The 17120-nt window shown below is 39.2% G+C and overlaps 1 protein-coding gene across 12 annotated transcripts in view; it reads right to left on the reverse strand.

Annotated features, from left to right (window-relative positions):
* Positions 1–3082: 3082 nt before the first annotated feature.
* Positions 3083–17120, reverse strand: part of LOC121283948 (mitogen-activated protein kinase kinase kinase kinase 4) — a 355829-nt gene continuing 341791 nt past the window's right edge. For all 12 annotated transcript variants that reach the window (XM_041198761.1, XM_041198757.1, XM_041198759.1 and 9 more), the window contains 4 exons: positions 11707–11856; positions 8023–8182; positions 5779–5918; positions 3083–5652 (listed from right to left, as the gene is read on the reverse strand). In XM_041198761.1, coding sequence (XP_041054695.1) covers positions 5569–5652; positions 5779–5918; positions 8023–8182; positions 11707–11856 — 534 coding nt within the window. In that variant the 3' untranslated portion in view covers positions 3083–5568. The remainder of the gene's footprint in view (positions 5653–5778; positions 5919–8022; positions 8183–11706; positions 11857–17120) is intronic.

The following is a 17120-nucleotide window of genomic DNA, read 5'->3' on the forward strand; positions in this document are numbered from 1 at the left end:
TTTCATCTCTGTTTCCTGAGACACTGAGGTTAATTCTAATATCTCCTTTTCTATAATTCCTGAGATTTGCTAATTTGGCAAATTTACCACATGGAAAAGAGTTGCCACAATCATTTGAATGTCACCTCTGAAAATATCCAGTAATATCACAGCCATTAGCAACATGGCAATCGAGTATTGAAATATATTCAGAATATATTAAAAGTTGAAACTTTGAGGAAAAAAAAGGCATGGATGCATCAGGGGATATAGGAAAGAGGCAGGTCATCTGAATTGAAAGAAGTTAATGTTGTACTCATTTTCAAACAAAATCAAGGAACTATACACCAATTACTCTTGCATTAATAGGTGAATTAACTGAATTGATCGGGAGTAACTTTGAACATTACCCAGGGAATCATCCATTCCAATTAGTAACCCCTTCCCTCTTATATCTAACCTATGTAACTTAGTTAGATTCAGAAAATAAAAACTTGCATTTATATGGTGTCTTTCATAATCTTAGGATGTCCCAAAGTGCTTTACAACCAATGATGCATTTTAAGTGTATTCATTGTTGTAATGTAGGGAAAACGACAGCCAATTTGAGAATTGCAAGTTCCCACAACAGCAATATGATAATGGACAGATAATCTTTTTTTAGTAACAGTTAGAAGGAAAATCAATTTGGTCAAATTCATAGGTAACACTAAATTAGGCGAATAGCTAGAATTTGATTTAATACCCAAGGATCTAAAAAAAGACCTGGACAAAAGTTGACAGCGGGCAGAACTGTTGCAGATGAAATTTAATAATAATGCAAGGCATTACACAAAGAAAAACATGGGGAAACATAATGAATAAGATACTAATTGGGGTGAGGCTGAAAAAGAGAATTGGAGTGAGAGTTAACCAACTGCTGAGCCAAAAACACATGGATGCATCCACATATGGCTGCTCAAGCTATGCCCATTTATTTTTCCTAAAAGGAAATCCAGGTCACAACTTTCAACTTCTATTGGGGCGCAAAATGGGCACTATCAGATCAGATACCTGTTATACAACCAACCTGAATAAAATTGTCCAATAATACACAGCACACTGCAGCGTAGCCATAACTTAGAGATGAAAGTGAAGACAACTGACATTTGTATAGTTGATGAAACATGGGCAATTGCCCATAACAGTTCAAAGACAGTTAATCAGATGAAAATTGACAGAGCTAAAGAAGAGATATCATGAGAGGTGAAAAATACCTTAGTTAAAGAGGTATATTTTAAGGAAGATCTAAAAGAAAGAAAAAGATGTGGAGAGGCAAGGAGGTGTGGGCATGAAAATCAGTGAGCAAGATTTAAGCAGCAAATTGCATGGCTGGCAGTGGTGAAGCAAATAGGGGGAATGTACACTACATGCATTATGTGAGTTGGAGAAACAAAGTTTGGGGGCATTGGTGGGGGGAGTGGTGTTGGAAGATGTTACAGAGGTAGGAAGGGTTAAAGCCATCAGAATTTAAACAGAAGGATGAAAATGTTGACTAGGAGATTTTGGATACCAGGAGAAAATGCAGGTCTGCAAGTACAGGAGTAATGTGTAAGCAGGATTTGTTGCAGGATACAATATGCAGTTTTGACTAAGGTGTAGATTATAAAGTGAGGAGAATAGAACATCGGCCACAAAAGCATTAGAATAGTCAAGCCTAGGGATGACACAGGCTTTGATGAGAGTTCCAGTGGCAGGTTGCTTGAGGCAAGGGTGGAAGTGGGCTGTTATGTGGATGCAAGGAGTGGCCATTATGATGGAGGGGACATGGAGTCAGTATCTCAGCCTGGGGTCGAATAGGATGCTGAGGTAGCAAACTGTCTGGTTCACCATGTGATAATAGCTGCGAAGGTGAAATCAGTGGGAACTGTATGAAATGTGGCAATTGAGGAGGTTAAGAAAAGATAAAACTGCATGTTGATGTGGAAGCTGGCCTCATTATCTTCAAATGATTATACCAAGAAGCAGCATGTAGATGAGTGAGGAGGATGCCAAGGATAGGTCCATGCAAAACTCAGGGAAATATCTTCAGTATAAAAGAACATATTTCTTGAGATGATCTGGCTACAATTGAGTAGGTAAGAATGGAACCAAGCAGTTGCACTGAGTCGGACAATGGAGAAAGAGGCATTGCAAGAGAATGTCAACCACATGAAAGGAGGAAAAATGCACCATAGTCACAGAGGATGTTATTTATGACCTTGATCAAGCCTGTTTCAATGCTGCAACCTGGCTGGAAAAAAAGAATCAAACAAGGAGTGATAGGAAAGATGGAAACAGATTTAGAAGGCATCAATACATGTTGATGTCCTCTGACCATAGAGAGACAAAAGGGAGCTTGGAGATAGGTGACAAAATTGCTCTTGTTGTTTAGGTGTTATGTCTTTTTTGCCTCTGGTCAAGATTATTTTTTAGGCTGACTTTTGGCAGAGTTGGTTTTATATCTGGCAAGATTTCAAATGCATCTATTTTATTGAAAATGATTGTACATGACAGAAAAGTAACACTAGAATGCCAATGTGTGTTGCCACGAAGATGGAAATGGTACTCTTATAGGTTAGAGCACCTTTGCTACTGAGCTTTCAAGGCAATGTTCTGGTTTTGTCAAAAATGATTCACAGGAGCATATCATGCTGTCTTGTTTAGTTTCCATCTAGTTATAGGTTTCATCATCACCAGCACAGCAGACTGCCTATGGCAACAGCAAGCAATATCAGAACGAAACCAGTAAAGGAAGTTGTACATTGTGTTAATCAGGCAAGTAGCAGGCGAGTTAGCCCACTAACATGCCACTTCTCAGATGTTGTTAACTTTGTTTCTGACAAAAATGTTCATTAGTCAAAACGTTTACCCTCGGATCTCATCTATACTGTATTGGAGAGGGATCAAGTCAAAGTCAGAAAGATAACTGGAGTGCTGGTGGAGAGTTACAAATGCTTTTACACATCCCCAAGCAGTTTGGGAACAGATTGTCTCCTCTCAGTCACAGGACATGCACTGGGACTGGGACTGAAAGTAAATAAAAAGTTGAAGCTTCGTGGATAAGCTTCACAAAGCCACAGTGTTGTGTTATGCACAACGTGCATTTAGTTGATTTTATTCAAGAAAAGATGAACGTCAGAGAAAATACAGGAATTTTCATAATACATAGAGGACATAAGTTAGATCACATAGCAGAAAACTGTTTGAAGAGGTTTACTTGTAACCATATTTCCCAATCTGCTTTGCAGCTAGACACAGTAATACCTCAATTTTGTTTTAGATCAGCTTCTAGGTTACCAGCAGAGTTCAGGGTTATAAACATCAAGTGTACTCATAATACAAAACTAAAACTTATAACAAACAATTTCAGAAAAAACATAAATATGTGATGCACATTAGTGTAACAAAACAATTTTTGTAAACATTTTCTCAAACGTAACGTGCATAAGATAAAGACACTGCAGTCATACAACAAGCGTTATTTGACTTAAAATAAAGTAGTAAAATTCAAAAGTAATTATAGGCATTTTCACTAAAGCTAGAAGTATTAAAACTTAATGTGTTGAAATTATTCTTCAAACATAGACGTAGTGGTTTTTTAATACTGTTACACCACCTTGGCACTTCTCATAGGTGGGAGATGCTAATCACAGACTCTGCTGAGATAGAGGGTTACTTCTAACTGTCATCAGGACCTTTAACTGCTTTTATTAAATCCAAAAAATATTCTGCTCATGGTAAACCTACTTACGTCAGGAAGTTTCTATGATTACTTTTACAGTTCTTAACAGATGATATAGGACAAATATTGCAAATTATTCAGTGACCAGGAGCAACGAGAGGAAAAAAAAATCAGTGACATGAGTGAATGAAAAATTCTCATGGTACATCTTTGATTTCACTGTACCATTACTGAGAATATTTCAATGTAGAATGAACAGTCTCCATTGAGAGAACTAAGCCCTGTAGTGTTGAGATCCTGTGCACATAACAGCATAAGGCAGCTGTCTAAAAAGTACCAAAAAAGTTTAACATATCATAGGATCAATATAATGCTATTATGCATTATTATATCACCAGTATAGTATATTATACACTATAGGTATCTCAAGTAATTGAGTGACAGTTCAACAGATTATTACTGTAGACACATGTGTAAATGTCTAACATTTGTAAAATAAAATTCTGTTTACAGCAATATTAAAAAAATCTTTCCACAGCGAAATTTTGGATCTAAATTTGGGAAGATATATTGTACTGATAAGCAGTTTCACTACATTCTTGAAATTAAGTGTTTTAGTGCATTGCATCTTAAATCAACCACCTGCTCCCTACTACATATACAGTTTACTCTAATGCAACAGAATAGCTTAGTAAAACTATTTTCAAACTGCTACTTGAATCCGATTCCGACTGAGTAACAAGAAAAAGTCAGTTGTTGCTATCTGCACATAACTGGAGGATTACAATTGCGTCAATCTCTGTCAACCACATTTAGAACAGTTGATTATTTGCCTCCATTTTCTGTTTCTAAACACAACAGCTGACCGCAGGTCTGTCAGCTTCTGCTCTCAGCTGGCATTTTCCAATTACAAAAACAGTCACACTGTTTGCCTGCTAAAACAAGCTGCAATTTAACCAACAGTAGACAAACATTTTGACCATAAATTTGGTATCAATAAACTTTAAATTAGACAAAGATGCGTAAATTTTAGATACAAATAACATTAAAATGACTAAACCACCTCTTTTTTCCTTTCTTAAACAAATGAGGTAGGCAAAACAAATTTTTTTAAAAAGTAGTTTGGGAGATTTACGAGTGCAGGATTTGTTAATCTGCTTTTGCACTGCTACAAATAAGTCAAATCTTGAAGACAGGCATCTATAATACTGTAACATAACCAAACATCAAGTTTCTGGTCTGTCCCACAAAGCCATACAAATCCGAAAACCTTGTCCTCCGCACAAATTTCAATTGACTTTTATTTTTAAAGTAGTTTCGGAGAACACAAGCAAAACCTGATATACAGAAAATGACCAAAAAACACCCTTCCCTTGCAAAGACCAACACAATTAATTGTTCTGATTCTGCCATTCACATTTCAATAAAAACTCCTAACTTGCATTTTCTTTCTCTTTAACACTCTGTCACCTTACAAAAGAAAAGTCACTTAGAATAATATACATTAAAAAAAAATTCCCCTTCCCACATTACATATTTCTCTACTGTCAGCGTATCACTGCTTCCACTTCCTATTTGCCCGACCACATTAGAACCAACCTTCTGCATTCTTAGGGCACTATTCTCAAGCAAAACGCAGTCATCTTAAGTCAAGGGTTGTATAATTGAGATGAGGTGTTTTCTTCTATTCTAGACTGGTTGTCACCTGACAGTAAAATTCTAACAGCACCAGTAGCATTGCGTCCTTTTTACGAATCACTTAATTTCAGTGACAGATTTGGGCAATGCATTACATCAGTGCAGTTTTGTTCTCCAGTTGTTAGTTAATTCAAGGTTTCAAAGATCTTCTGAAGACTCTGGTTGCTCTTAAAGCATGACTTGTTTTCCTACCAGCTGAGAAGTGAACTCCTACCAAGAGTCATGAAGTAAACCTGGCTGCTTCCACCAGAACGGACTGAAGCAAAGAAGACCTTTTAAAAGAAAATTGAATATGTGACACATTTTCGACAGCACCGAGATTGTTATGTGACTAAGCTCAAACACAAGTATATGCCTTCCTGTACACACATTTCTCAAAACTCACAAAAAGCACATACCTTGTCATTTCTTTCACAAAGAAACTTTAGTCGTTGCGCTCTTTTGTGCATAAATACACCATCCAAATGTCCAGTTTCTACTGAACGGATTTCAATGGCCTTTTCTCCCCAACCCATAATCTGATTAGATCGAATATAAGCTGAGTTGAAAAAAGGAAAAATGTATCAGAATTTCAAAATCAAAGTCAAACTTCTCTGGACACCAATGATAGATATAAAGCTGGCACATGATTCAACACTGCTGTAAGCAGCACTACAAGCTCATGAGAACTACAGGACTAGCAAGAATAAAGTGCAATTTAAACATAATAAAAACTTACTACAAATGGTTTAATTTTCTTAAAGCCCTCACCGCCACCCCCCCCCCCCGCTTATTTTATGTGAATAAAAGGACTTTTTCACTTGTGACATTCTGATATTACTTCAATGCTTTTGATCACTCCCAGTATTTAGTAGCACCCTTTCATCAATGATGCTGAAAGGCTTGAGTCTAGACATGGTCAAACCCTGACATGTAGTTATAATGTAATGTATAATTATAGTGCACTGGTGATAAGAGGTTGCACTGCTAAATAGTGAAAATGTTTGGATTTGGCCAGTCCAGTCTATATATTTATAGAATGCTGGATTCTAAACTCAAGAGGTTTGCAAGTTCAATTCCGTGTGTAAATTGACATTCAAACCTATTTACTCTAATTAAGCAAATTACATAATTTGTTTTGAAGCCCAATAGCAGCTGAACAGCATGATACCCAATCCCTTGGGCATGGAAAAATAATAGGATCAGTCCAGTATCAAAAGTCTATCTTGTGTCAACTGATAAAGAAACATTAATGATTATGAATTATTCTGTAGTACGGTTCATCCTGCTCCCCCAGTTAGCACAAGTACAATGCCAGGCCTAAGAAAAAAAGTAGGAAATACATACTTTAAGAACAACAATTTCATTTTGGAAAAGTTTAACACAGTATTTCATTTAAAGAGCTACTTCCGTCTATTATGAATTTGAAAAATTCTGGTTAATACTCCCATAGATACCAGTAAGATATATGCAAGCCATTAGTATGTAGTCTCTGTCATGATTTGTAACTTGTGTTGTTGGAAAACACAAGTCAAAATAAAAGTTATAATGACAAACTGGAAAAAACAATCTGTTTACTTCAGCTGAGAGACATACCTAAGGTTTTAAATACAAATAAAATGGAAAGATTTTCCTAATGGCTCAGCAAGTTTATCAATGCAATAGTTGAGGCAGACCAGGGAGGTCGAGATTTAAACTCCAACCTTGATGGCCCCAGACAAACAGCTTAGTTATAACGAAAGCAATGAGGCATTCCAGGCTGGAATCAGTGACATAAGGAGAAGAAAAAAAATTGGCAGCATTTACACTTAGAGTTGAAAAATGTTATTTGGTTATTGATGTTTATAAAAATGTTTTTCAAATTATATATTGCATGGAGTTTTAAATTATATTATTCAAAAATAGTTCTGCAGGGTTGGGGTCTCAAGTTTTATTATAATAGATGGTCCAATACCAATGTGGTAAAGTCTTTTTAAGAATGCATTGATCTTTATGTAGAAAAAAACTGAAGATGTTCAGTTTAAGAAGTAAATATTTACACTAGAAAGAGTAATAGATTGTTATCAGAACCAGAACTACATAACAGACCATGTGCAAATATAAGAATTGGGATGCAGGTCACAACTTTAGATAAATGTACATTTTAAAAAAACCTTGAGATAAAGGAGCTTTTAAAAAGCAATGGAATTAACTAAAATATCAACTAAATGAGTAAACTGCTTTTACAGTGCCAAGTGTGCCCGTTCATACCTATGAATTAGTGAAAATTGAACTGGACCATTCAAGGTATAATGCAATTTAAAGACACCAAATTATCCTGGGTCAATCCCTTTAGACTCCTAGTAGCAATTATTACAAAATGGCAGTAACAGAAGTCTGGGGTCACAAATACAGAAGACCAGTTTTTGAAAGCTGCACGATCAATTAACAAGCATAAATTTCTCAGTCTCTTGCCATTTAGAAGGTTGGAACAGTATTATGACAAATAAACCATTACATAAATTGTTGGCAACTACCATATTCAATAATGCAAAAGGTAAAATGAGAAAATGGCGTAAGTTCAAAAGCACTTAAGTTATTAACATTTTAAAATGTCCTTCTCGGAAGGCAATCAGTCCACGTGATCTTGGGCATCATTTTATAAAGATCTATCATTTACATACCAACAGATGTAGGCATCTCTCCCCATTGTAGAACCACATCTTTAGTAATTCGCCCATATGTGTTAACATAGACTCCTTCGTCCTCATAGCACACCAACAATTCCATTCCGTCTGTGTTTGGAAGTATGATAATCGCATGTGGTTGGATGCTGCTTTGGATCTGCCAGAAAACAGCTTTCAATTTAGTACTCAATAACAATCTCCATCTAGATATTTTTTAGTAGATTTACTGTATAACCAATTTTAAATGCTTACTGCAGCTACCTTATAAATAGCAACTGGTGCATCAGTTTACTGACACATACATGCATAGTTTAATGCACCCCCACTTTTAAAGAGCTCTGTACTTATACCCCAAGATTTTAGTTCTCCACAGTTAAAGACATAGTTCTTTTGTTGCTCTTTTCCCCACAATATACTGATATATATTTCTCTGCATTGGGACTGCATCTGCAGTCTACCTTCCTACATAATTAACCTGTCTTATTCCTCTTGAAATCTTTCACAGTCCTACCGTTTGCTGTGCCCTCAATTGCATATCAGCAAGTTTTAATATGATTCTTGCTTGTCCATTTCCAAATTTTTTCAAACTCATTTACAGGATGTCGGTGTCACTGGCGAGGCCAGCACTTATTGCCCATCTGTAATTGCCCTTGAGAAGGTAGTGGTGAGCTGCCTTCTTGAACTCGCTGCAGTCCCTGTGGTGTAGGGTACACCCACAGTGCTGTTAGGCAGGGATTTCCAGGATTTTGACCCAGCGACAGTGAAGTCAGGATTGTGAGTGACTTGGAGGGGAATTTCCAGGTGGTGGTATTCCTATGTATCTGCTGCCCTTGTCCTCCTCAATGGTAGTGGTCGTGGGTTTGGTAGGTGCTGCCTAAGGAGCCTTGGAGAGTTTCTGCAGTGCATCTTGTAGATGGTACACACTGCTGCCACTGTTCGGTGTCAAGCTACTTACATGTTGTTGGAGCTGCACTCATCCAGGCACAGGAGAGTATTCCATCACACTCCTGACTTGTGCCTTGTGGATGGTGGGCAGGCTTTGGGGAGTCAGGTGGTGAGTTACTCATGGCAGGATTCGTAGCCTCTGACCTGCTCTTGTAGCCACAGTATTTATATGACTAGTCCAGTTTGGTTTCTGGTCAATGGTAACCCCTACGGCATCGACAGTGGGGGAAATCAGCGATGGTTAGATTTTCTCCTGTTGGAGATGGTCAGCGCCTGGCACTTCTGTGACGTGAATGTTACTTGTTATTTGTCAGCCCAAGCCTGGATATAGTCCAGGTCTTGCTGCATTTGGACGTGGACTGCTTCAATATCTGAGGAGTCACGAATGGTGCTGAACACTGTGCAATCATCAGTAAACATCCCCACTTCTGACCATATGATGGAAGGAGAGTCATTGATGAAGCAGCTGAAGATGGTTGGGCCTCGGACACTACCCTGAGGAACTCCTGCAATGATGTCCTGGAACTGAGATGATTGACTTCCAACAACCACAGCCATCTTTCTTTGTGCTCAGTATGGTTCTAACCAGCGGAGAGTTTACATGCTGAGTCCCACTGACTCCAATTTTGCTTGGGCTCTTTGATACCTCACTCAGTCAAATGTTGCCTTGATGCCAAGGGCAGTCACATTCATCTCACCTTTGGGGTTCAGCTCTTTTGTCCATGTTTGAACCAGGGCTGTAATGAGGTCAAGAACTGAGTGACCCTGGCGGAACCCAAACTGAGTGTCAGTGAGCAGGTTATTGATAAGCAAGTGTCACTTGATAGCACTGTTGATGATCTCTTCCATCACTTCACTGATGATCGACAGTAGACTGATAGAGCAGTAATTGGTTAGGTTGGATTTGTCCTTTTTTTTTTGAGTATAGGACATACCTGGGCAATTTTCCACATTGCTGGATAGATGCCTATGCTGTAGCAGTGTTGGAACAGCTTGGCTAAGGGCAGAGCAAGTTCTGGGGCACAAGTCTTCAATACTATTGCCGGAATCTTGTCAGGGCCCATAGCCTTTGCAGTATCCAGTGCCTTCAGCCAGTTCTTGATATCACGTGGAGTGAACTGAATTGGCTGAAGACTGGCAGCTGTGATGCTGGTGATCTCTGGGGGAGGCCGAGATGGATCATCCACTCGGCACTTCAGGCTGAAGATTGTTGCAAATGCTTCAGCCTCATCTTTTGCACTGATGTGTTGGGCTCTTCTATCATTGAGGATGGGAATATTTGTGGAGCCTCCTCCTCCAGTGAGTTGTTTAATTGTCCACCACCATTCACAATCGGATGTGACAGGATTGCAGAGCTTAGATCTGATCCACTGGTTATGGAATTGCTTAGCTCTGTCCATCACTTGCTGCTTATGCTGTTTGGCAAGCAAATAGTCCTGTGTTATAGCTTCAACAGTTGACACCTCATTTTTAGGTATGCCTGGTGCTGCTCCTGGCATGCCCCCCTGGACTCTTGGTTGATCCCCTGGCTTGATGGTAATGGTAGAGTGGGGGATATGCTGGGCCATGAGGCTACAGATTGTGGTTGAGTACAATTCTGTTGCTGCTGATAGCCCACAGTTCGAAATCATTTAAATGGGTGGGAAACAAATCAAGTCACACCACAGACGACTGGGGCACACAACTAAATACATTTTGCCACTCTCCATTTTGATTTACTTCTTTGAAATTATGAAAATGGTCTGCTTTTTGTAAAAATGTAATTTGAACACTCATTGATCCAAATTGGAACCTCAGATATAAATGTGTTTCTTGTAAACCCAGTGCCAAAAATAGCATATATTAATTTCAAAAACTGTACATCTTATCTGTCAACACTGTAAAGATCTGGCATTAGAAGTGACTGCTGAAATGCATTGATACTTGCACGAAATTTAGAAGAGCTTCAAATGGTTGTGTGTTTCTGACTACCAGAAGCTCTAAAGTATCCATAAAGTTATTTTTAAAAAATATATCTACACATATATATTATATATATTTTTTCTTCATCTACACACATTGCTTGCTTTTAGTATTTAGCATACATCTGCAAGGAAGGGATGATTGAAAATTGGCTGTCATAAAAAGCATTACTTTTATGGATACCTTAGAGCTTCTGGTAATGAGAAACCAACTATTTGAAACTCTTCTAAATCTTGTGCAAGTATGAATGCATTTTGGCAGTCACTTGTAATGTCAGGAGTTTACAGTGTTGAGAGATAAGATGCACATTTTTTTAAATTAATTTGCACTGCTGTGCAAAGGACTCTATAAGGCTCAGTGGTGCTTTTTGGTACTGAGTTTACAAGAAACACATTTATATTCTGAGATTCAGATTTGGATCAGGGTGTTCAAATTGTATTTTTACAAAAGAAGCCCATTCTTTTGATTTAATTCTTAGAAATTATGAGATGTTTATTCAGAATTTAGAGTGTTTTGAGAAGATACATCTCTACAGCTTTTATTAATCCCCAATTATAGTGGGACAAAACAAAGGGCCATTTTGATCACCTTGTCTTAAACGAAATTAGACTCAATATTAGTGCATGATTTGGCACTTCTGTTAAAATATTGAATAAAAGAATTTCACATAAATATTGTTAAGCATTTGAATGCTTTCATTGCAGCTAATTTTTAGTCATTTAATTTTAAGATTCTATATTGCCTCTCTAGAAAAGGGAGTGAATGTAATCTTACATGTGTTGGCAGATAAATATCGTAAACTGTTCCCGAGTCCACATCAACAGCATGGAACCCAGCGCAGGAGCCATAGATCACTTTTAGCCTCTGCCCTTCCTCCACTGTGAGGTCTACCAATAATGGCCTGTGCAACAGGTCTGTAAATGACTGCAAGGAAAAAAAATGCAAGATCAGGCATCACTGCACATTTGATTTAGTAATTCATAGGTACATTTACAGCAACCTCTTCAACCTATTGTCTAGCTTCAAATATTTTCCCATGTGCAGATAAACTCTGAACTATTTTCCCAAAAAATTACACATGGTTCAGGATTTGACATTAATGAAAATGGTATTCTGGAATAAGATAGCTATATTGTGTGTTCTTCTTCAGATTGATGTAGAATTAATGTTGATACTGGGTATTCTAATGAAATAAGGCAAAGGCTGACTTGTAGTTGTAACACAAATTAAATTAACTAAATATTGTTAAATGTTTATTGTTCATTAATGTAATCATCTTAAAAATAGATTCTCTCTCAAGGTGACATCACTGGAGTATGAAACAATTTTAATTTGCATTTATAAATACTACTTCAATGGTATGATTAGAAGATCAATACATTCTTGATCTGAAAGAACTTTCAATAAAAAGCTTGTTTTGAGATGTGAATGACACTGACGAAGCAACCTTTATTACTCTGAAGGAATTAGGAATCAATTATGTTGGGTGGAATGATCGTCATATGTAGGCCAGACTAGAAGGGATGGCAGGTTGTCTTTCCTAATGGGAACCAACCTGATGGCAGGAGATTGCTGTGGGTGAAGGATAGGTGGGAAATAATAACATTTGCACTTTACCATCCCATCTCATCTTTGTTGCTTATCCTTAATCTTCGTAAATCCATGGATTTATTTAAATAATTACTATGCTATTCTGTTTTACAAAATACAGTGTAATTCACATAATCTATACTGTGCAAATGGCAATTCACATGATATTATTGAGATTTTGAACGGTCAAAAATACTTTAGAAAACATTTGTGGAATCAAATGTAACCATATACTTCTAAACTTACTTCCACAATCCATTGGAGTTAAGATTTATGAACCCAAAGAGCAAACATGGGTGATCTAGTCTGACAATAAGAGCTGGTATACTTTTCATAAAGCACTATTATTTGTCCTGTACTTTAGCCACAGCTATCTAGAGAACTAAACATAAAGAATGAAGCGATTAGTGTTTTTGATTTAGAACTCTTCATTTTGAAGGCTGGGTTGTCTGGGTTTTCAGTTTATCTGCGTGAACGATATATTTGAGCATTGCTTTGATTTGGAATGTGCCCCGAAGCTGAAACCAGAGAGAGAGAGAGAGAGAGGAGAACAAGAAGAGGCAGCAGAATAGGCTGCACTATGAATAGGCGAGGCTATTGGGGGAGTTGAAAAGAAGCATGGTGATGAAGAGCACAAAGAAAGGGATCATAACTTCATGATGGTGGGGATTGGGTGGGTAAGAACAAGAGTGGTCTAAAAGTTTACCAGAGAGAGGAGGCTTAGAGGATAGTAAAAAGCCCTGATCAAGAAACACCATTTTTAAAAAAAATCAGATCCCACAGTCAATAAAAAAAATACATCTTCTGATATAATCAATAACTTGCTCTTGAAAGTGCAAGTTGGCATAGGGGCGCGAGAATAAGGAAAGTAAACACGTGGCTAAAGGAGTAGTGCAGGAAAGAGGGGTTCCATTTCGTGGGGCACTGGCATCAGTATTGGAAGAGGAGAGATCTGTACTGTTGGGACGGTCTCCACCTGAACCAATGTGGGACCAATTGTTCTAGCGAAAAGGGTAAACAGGGTGGTCAACAGAACTTTAAACTAGAAAGTGTGCGGGGGGGGGGGGGGACGGACGGACGGGGACGGTGAGGGAAGAGTAAACTCCAAGTATGACTTATGGGAAACAAAGCAGCAGGTTAGGGTGTGTGTGTGTGGGGGGGGTGGGATTCAACTTCATGGAAAATTATGCAAAAACTGAAAAGAAAGGAGAGGTCAGGAGAGGCTATTAAAGTCTCCAGAACACAAAATAGGACAGAGTGTTTGGAAAGGGCTAGGAATCTAACTTCAAGATAAGGGACGACAATGAGAAAGGGGACGGGAAATACAGGACTGAAGGTGTTGTATCTGAATGCATGCAGTATACGAAATAAGGTAAATGAGCTTGTGGCGCAGATTGAAATTGGCAGGTATGATGTGGTGGGCATTACGGAGACATGGACGCAAGGCGATCAGGACTTGGAGCTAAATATCCAAGGATAAACATCCTGTTGAAAAGATAAGCAGGTTGGCAGAGGGGGTGAGGTTGCTTTGTTAGTAAGAAATGAAATTAAATCGATAGCAAGAAATGATGTAGGGTCAGATGATGTAAAATCTGTGTGGGTAGAGTTGAGGAACTGCAAAACTAAAAAAAAAACCATAATGGGAGTTATGTACAGGCCTCTGAATAGTTGTCAGGATGTGGGGCACAAGGTACACCAGGAGATAGAAAAGGCGTGTAGGAAAGGCAAGGGTACAGTGATCACGGGGGATTTCAATATGCAGGTAGACTGGGAAAATCAGGTTGGTAGTGGATCCCAAGAAAAGGAATTTGTGGAATGTCTACGAGATGGCTTTTTGGAGCAGCTTGTGGTGGAGCCGACTAGGGAACAGGCAATTCTAGATTTAGTGATGTGTAATGAGGCAGATTTGATAAGGGAGCTTAAGGTGAAGGAACCCTAAGGAGGAAGTGACCATAATATGATAGAATTTACCCTGCAATTTGAGAGGAAAAAGCTGGAATCAGATGTAACTGTATTACAGTTGAATAAAGGCAACTACAGAGGCATTAGAGAGGAGCTGGCCAGAATTGACTGGGAGATGAGCCTAGCAGGAAAGACAGTGGAACAGCAATGACAGGAGTTTCTGGGAGTAATTTGGGAGACACAGCAAAAATTCATCCCTAGGAAGAAGCAGCGTACTAAAGGGAGGACGAGGCAACCATGGCTGACAAGGGAAGTCAGGGACAGCATAACTGCTAAAGAGAAAGCATACAATGCGGCGAAGAGCAGTGGGAAACCAGGGGATTCGGAAGCCTACGAAGACCAACAGAGGACAACTAAAAAAGAAATAAGGAGGGAGAAGATTAAATATGAGGGTAAACTAGCCAGTAATATAAAAGAAGATTGCAAGAGTTTTTTTTAAGATATATGAAGGGTAAGAGAGGCAAAAATGGACATTGGGCCGCTGGAAAATAACGCTGGAGAAGTAGTAGTGGGGAACAAAGAAATGGTGGAGGAACTGAATAGGTACTTTGCTTCAGTCTTCACAGTGGATGACACGAGTGACATCCCCAAAGTTCAAGAGAGTCAGGGGGCAGAGATGAGCATGGTGGCCATTACTAAGGAGAGGGTGCTAGGAAAACTGAAAGGTCTGAAGGTGGATAAATCACCTGGACCAGATGGATTACACCCCAGAGTTCTGAAGGAGATAGCTGAAGAGATAGTGGAAGCATTAGTGGTGATCTTTCTGGAATCACTGGAGTCAAGGAGGGTCCCAGAGGACTGGAAAATCACTAATGTAACCCCCCTGTTTAAGAAGGGAGTGAGGCAAAAGACGGGAAATTACAAGCCGAGTAGCCTGACCTCGGTCATTGGTAAGATGTTAGAATCCATTATTAATGATGAGATTTCAGAATACTTGCAAGTGCATGGTAAAATCGAGCAAAGTCAGCATGGTTTCATCAAGGGGAGGTCATGCCTGACAAATCTGTTAGAATTCTTTGAGGAGGTAACGAGTAGTTTAGACAAAGGAAAGCCAATGGATGTTATCTACTTGGACTTCCAGAAGGCCTTTGACAAGGTGCCGCACAGGAGGCTGCTCAGTAAGATAAGAGCCCTTGGCATTTGAGGCAAGGTACTAGCATGGATAGAAGATTGGCTGTCTGGCAGAAGGCAGAGAGTGGGGATAAGGGGGTCCTTCTCAGGATGGCGGACGGTGACTAGTGGAGTCCCGCAGAGGTCAGTGTTGGGACCACAACTTTTCACTTTATACATTAATGATCTAGATAAAGGAACTGAGGGCATTCTGGCTAAGTTTGCAGATGACACAAAGATAGGTGGAGGGACAGGTAATGTTGAGGAGGCAGGGAGGCTGCAGAAGGATTTGGACAGGTTAGGAGAATGAGCAAAGAAGTGGCAGATGGAATACAACGTGGGGAAATGTGAGGTCATGCACTTTGGTAGGAAGAATAGAGGCATAGACTATTTTCTAAATGGGGAGAGAATTCAGAAATCTGGAGTGCAAAGGGACTTGGGAGTCCTAATCCAGGATTCTCTTAAGGTTAACTTGCAGGTTGAGTCGATAGTTAGGAAGGCAAATGCAATGTTGGCATTTATTTCAAGAGGACTAGAATATAAAAGCAGGGATGTGCTGCTGAGGCTTTATAAGGCTCTGGTCAGACCACATTTAGAATATTGTGAGCAATTTTGGGCCCCGTATCTCAGGAAGGATGTGCTGGCCCTGGAGAGGGCCCAGAGGAGGTTCACGAGAATGATCCCAGGAATGAAAGGCTTAACATATGAGGAACGTTTGAGGCTCTGGGTCTATACTCGATGGAGTTTAGAAGGATGAGGGGGAATCTGATTGAAACTTACAGAATACTGAAAGGCCTGGATAGAATGGACGTGGGGAAGATGTTTCCATTAGCAGAAGAGACTAGGACCCGAGGGCATTGCCTCGGAGTAAAGGGAAGACCTTTTAGAACAGAGATGAGGAGAAACTTCTTTAGCCAGAGAGTGGTGAATCTATGGAATTCATTGCCACAGAAGGCTGTAGAGGCCAGGTCATTGAGTGTATTTAAGACTGAGATAGATAGGTTCTTGATTGGTAAGGGAATCAAAGGTTACAGGGAGAAGGCTGGAGAATGGGGTTGAGAAACTTATCAGCCATGATTGAATGGCAGAGCAGACCCAATGGGCCGAATGGCCTAATTTCTGCTCCAATGTCTTATGGTCTTGAAGCACATTAATTAAGAAAATTAATTTTAAACAGAGAAGCAAGCCAAACTGATAAAGGGCTGTCTCACTTTACATTGGATACACTGCACGGAACAGGCCATTCAGTCAAACCAGTCCATGCCAGTATTTATGCTCCACTTGAGTTCCTCCCATCTTTCCTCCTCAAAATCCACCATAATGACCCTCTATTTCCTTCTCCCTCATATGATTGCCTAACTTCCCCTTAAATGCAACTGTACTTTTCACTTCAACCATTCCCTGCAGCAGTGAGTTGATGGAATGGGTGGACATGTGGCAGATGAAGTTCAATGTGGTGCAATGTGAAGTGATTCATTTTGGTAGGAAGAACTTGGAGAGACAATATAAAATAAAGGGTACAAATT

The sequence above is a fragment of the Carcharodon carcharias genome, chromosome 11, assembly GCF_017639515.1.
Source record: "Carcharodon carcharias isolate sCarCar2 chromosome 11, sCarCar2.pri, whole genome shotgun sequence".
NCBI lineage: Eukaryota > Metazoa > Chordata > Chondrichthyes > Lamniformes > Lamnidae > Carcharodon > Carcharodon carcharias.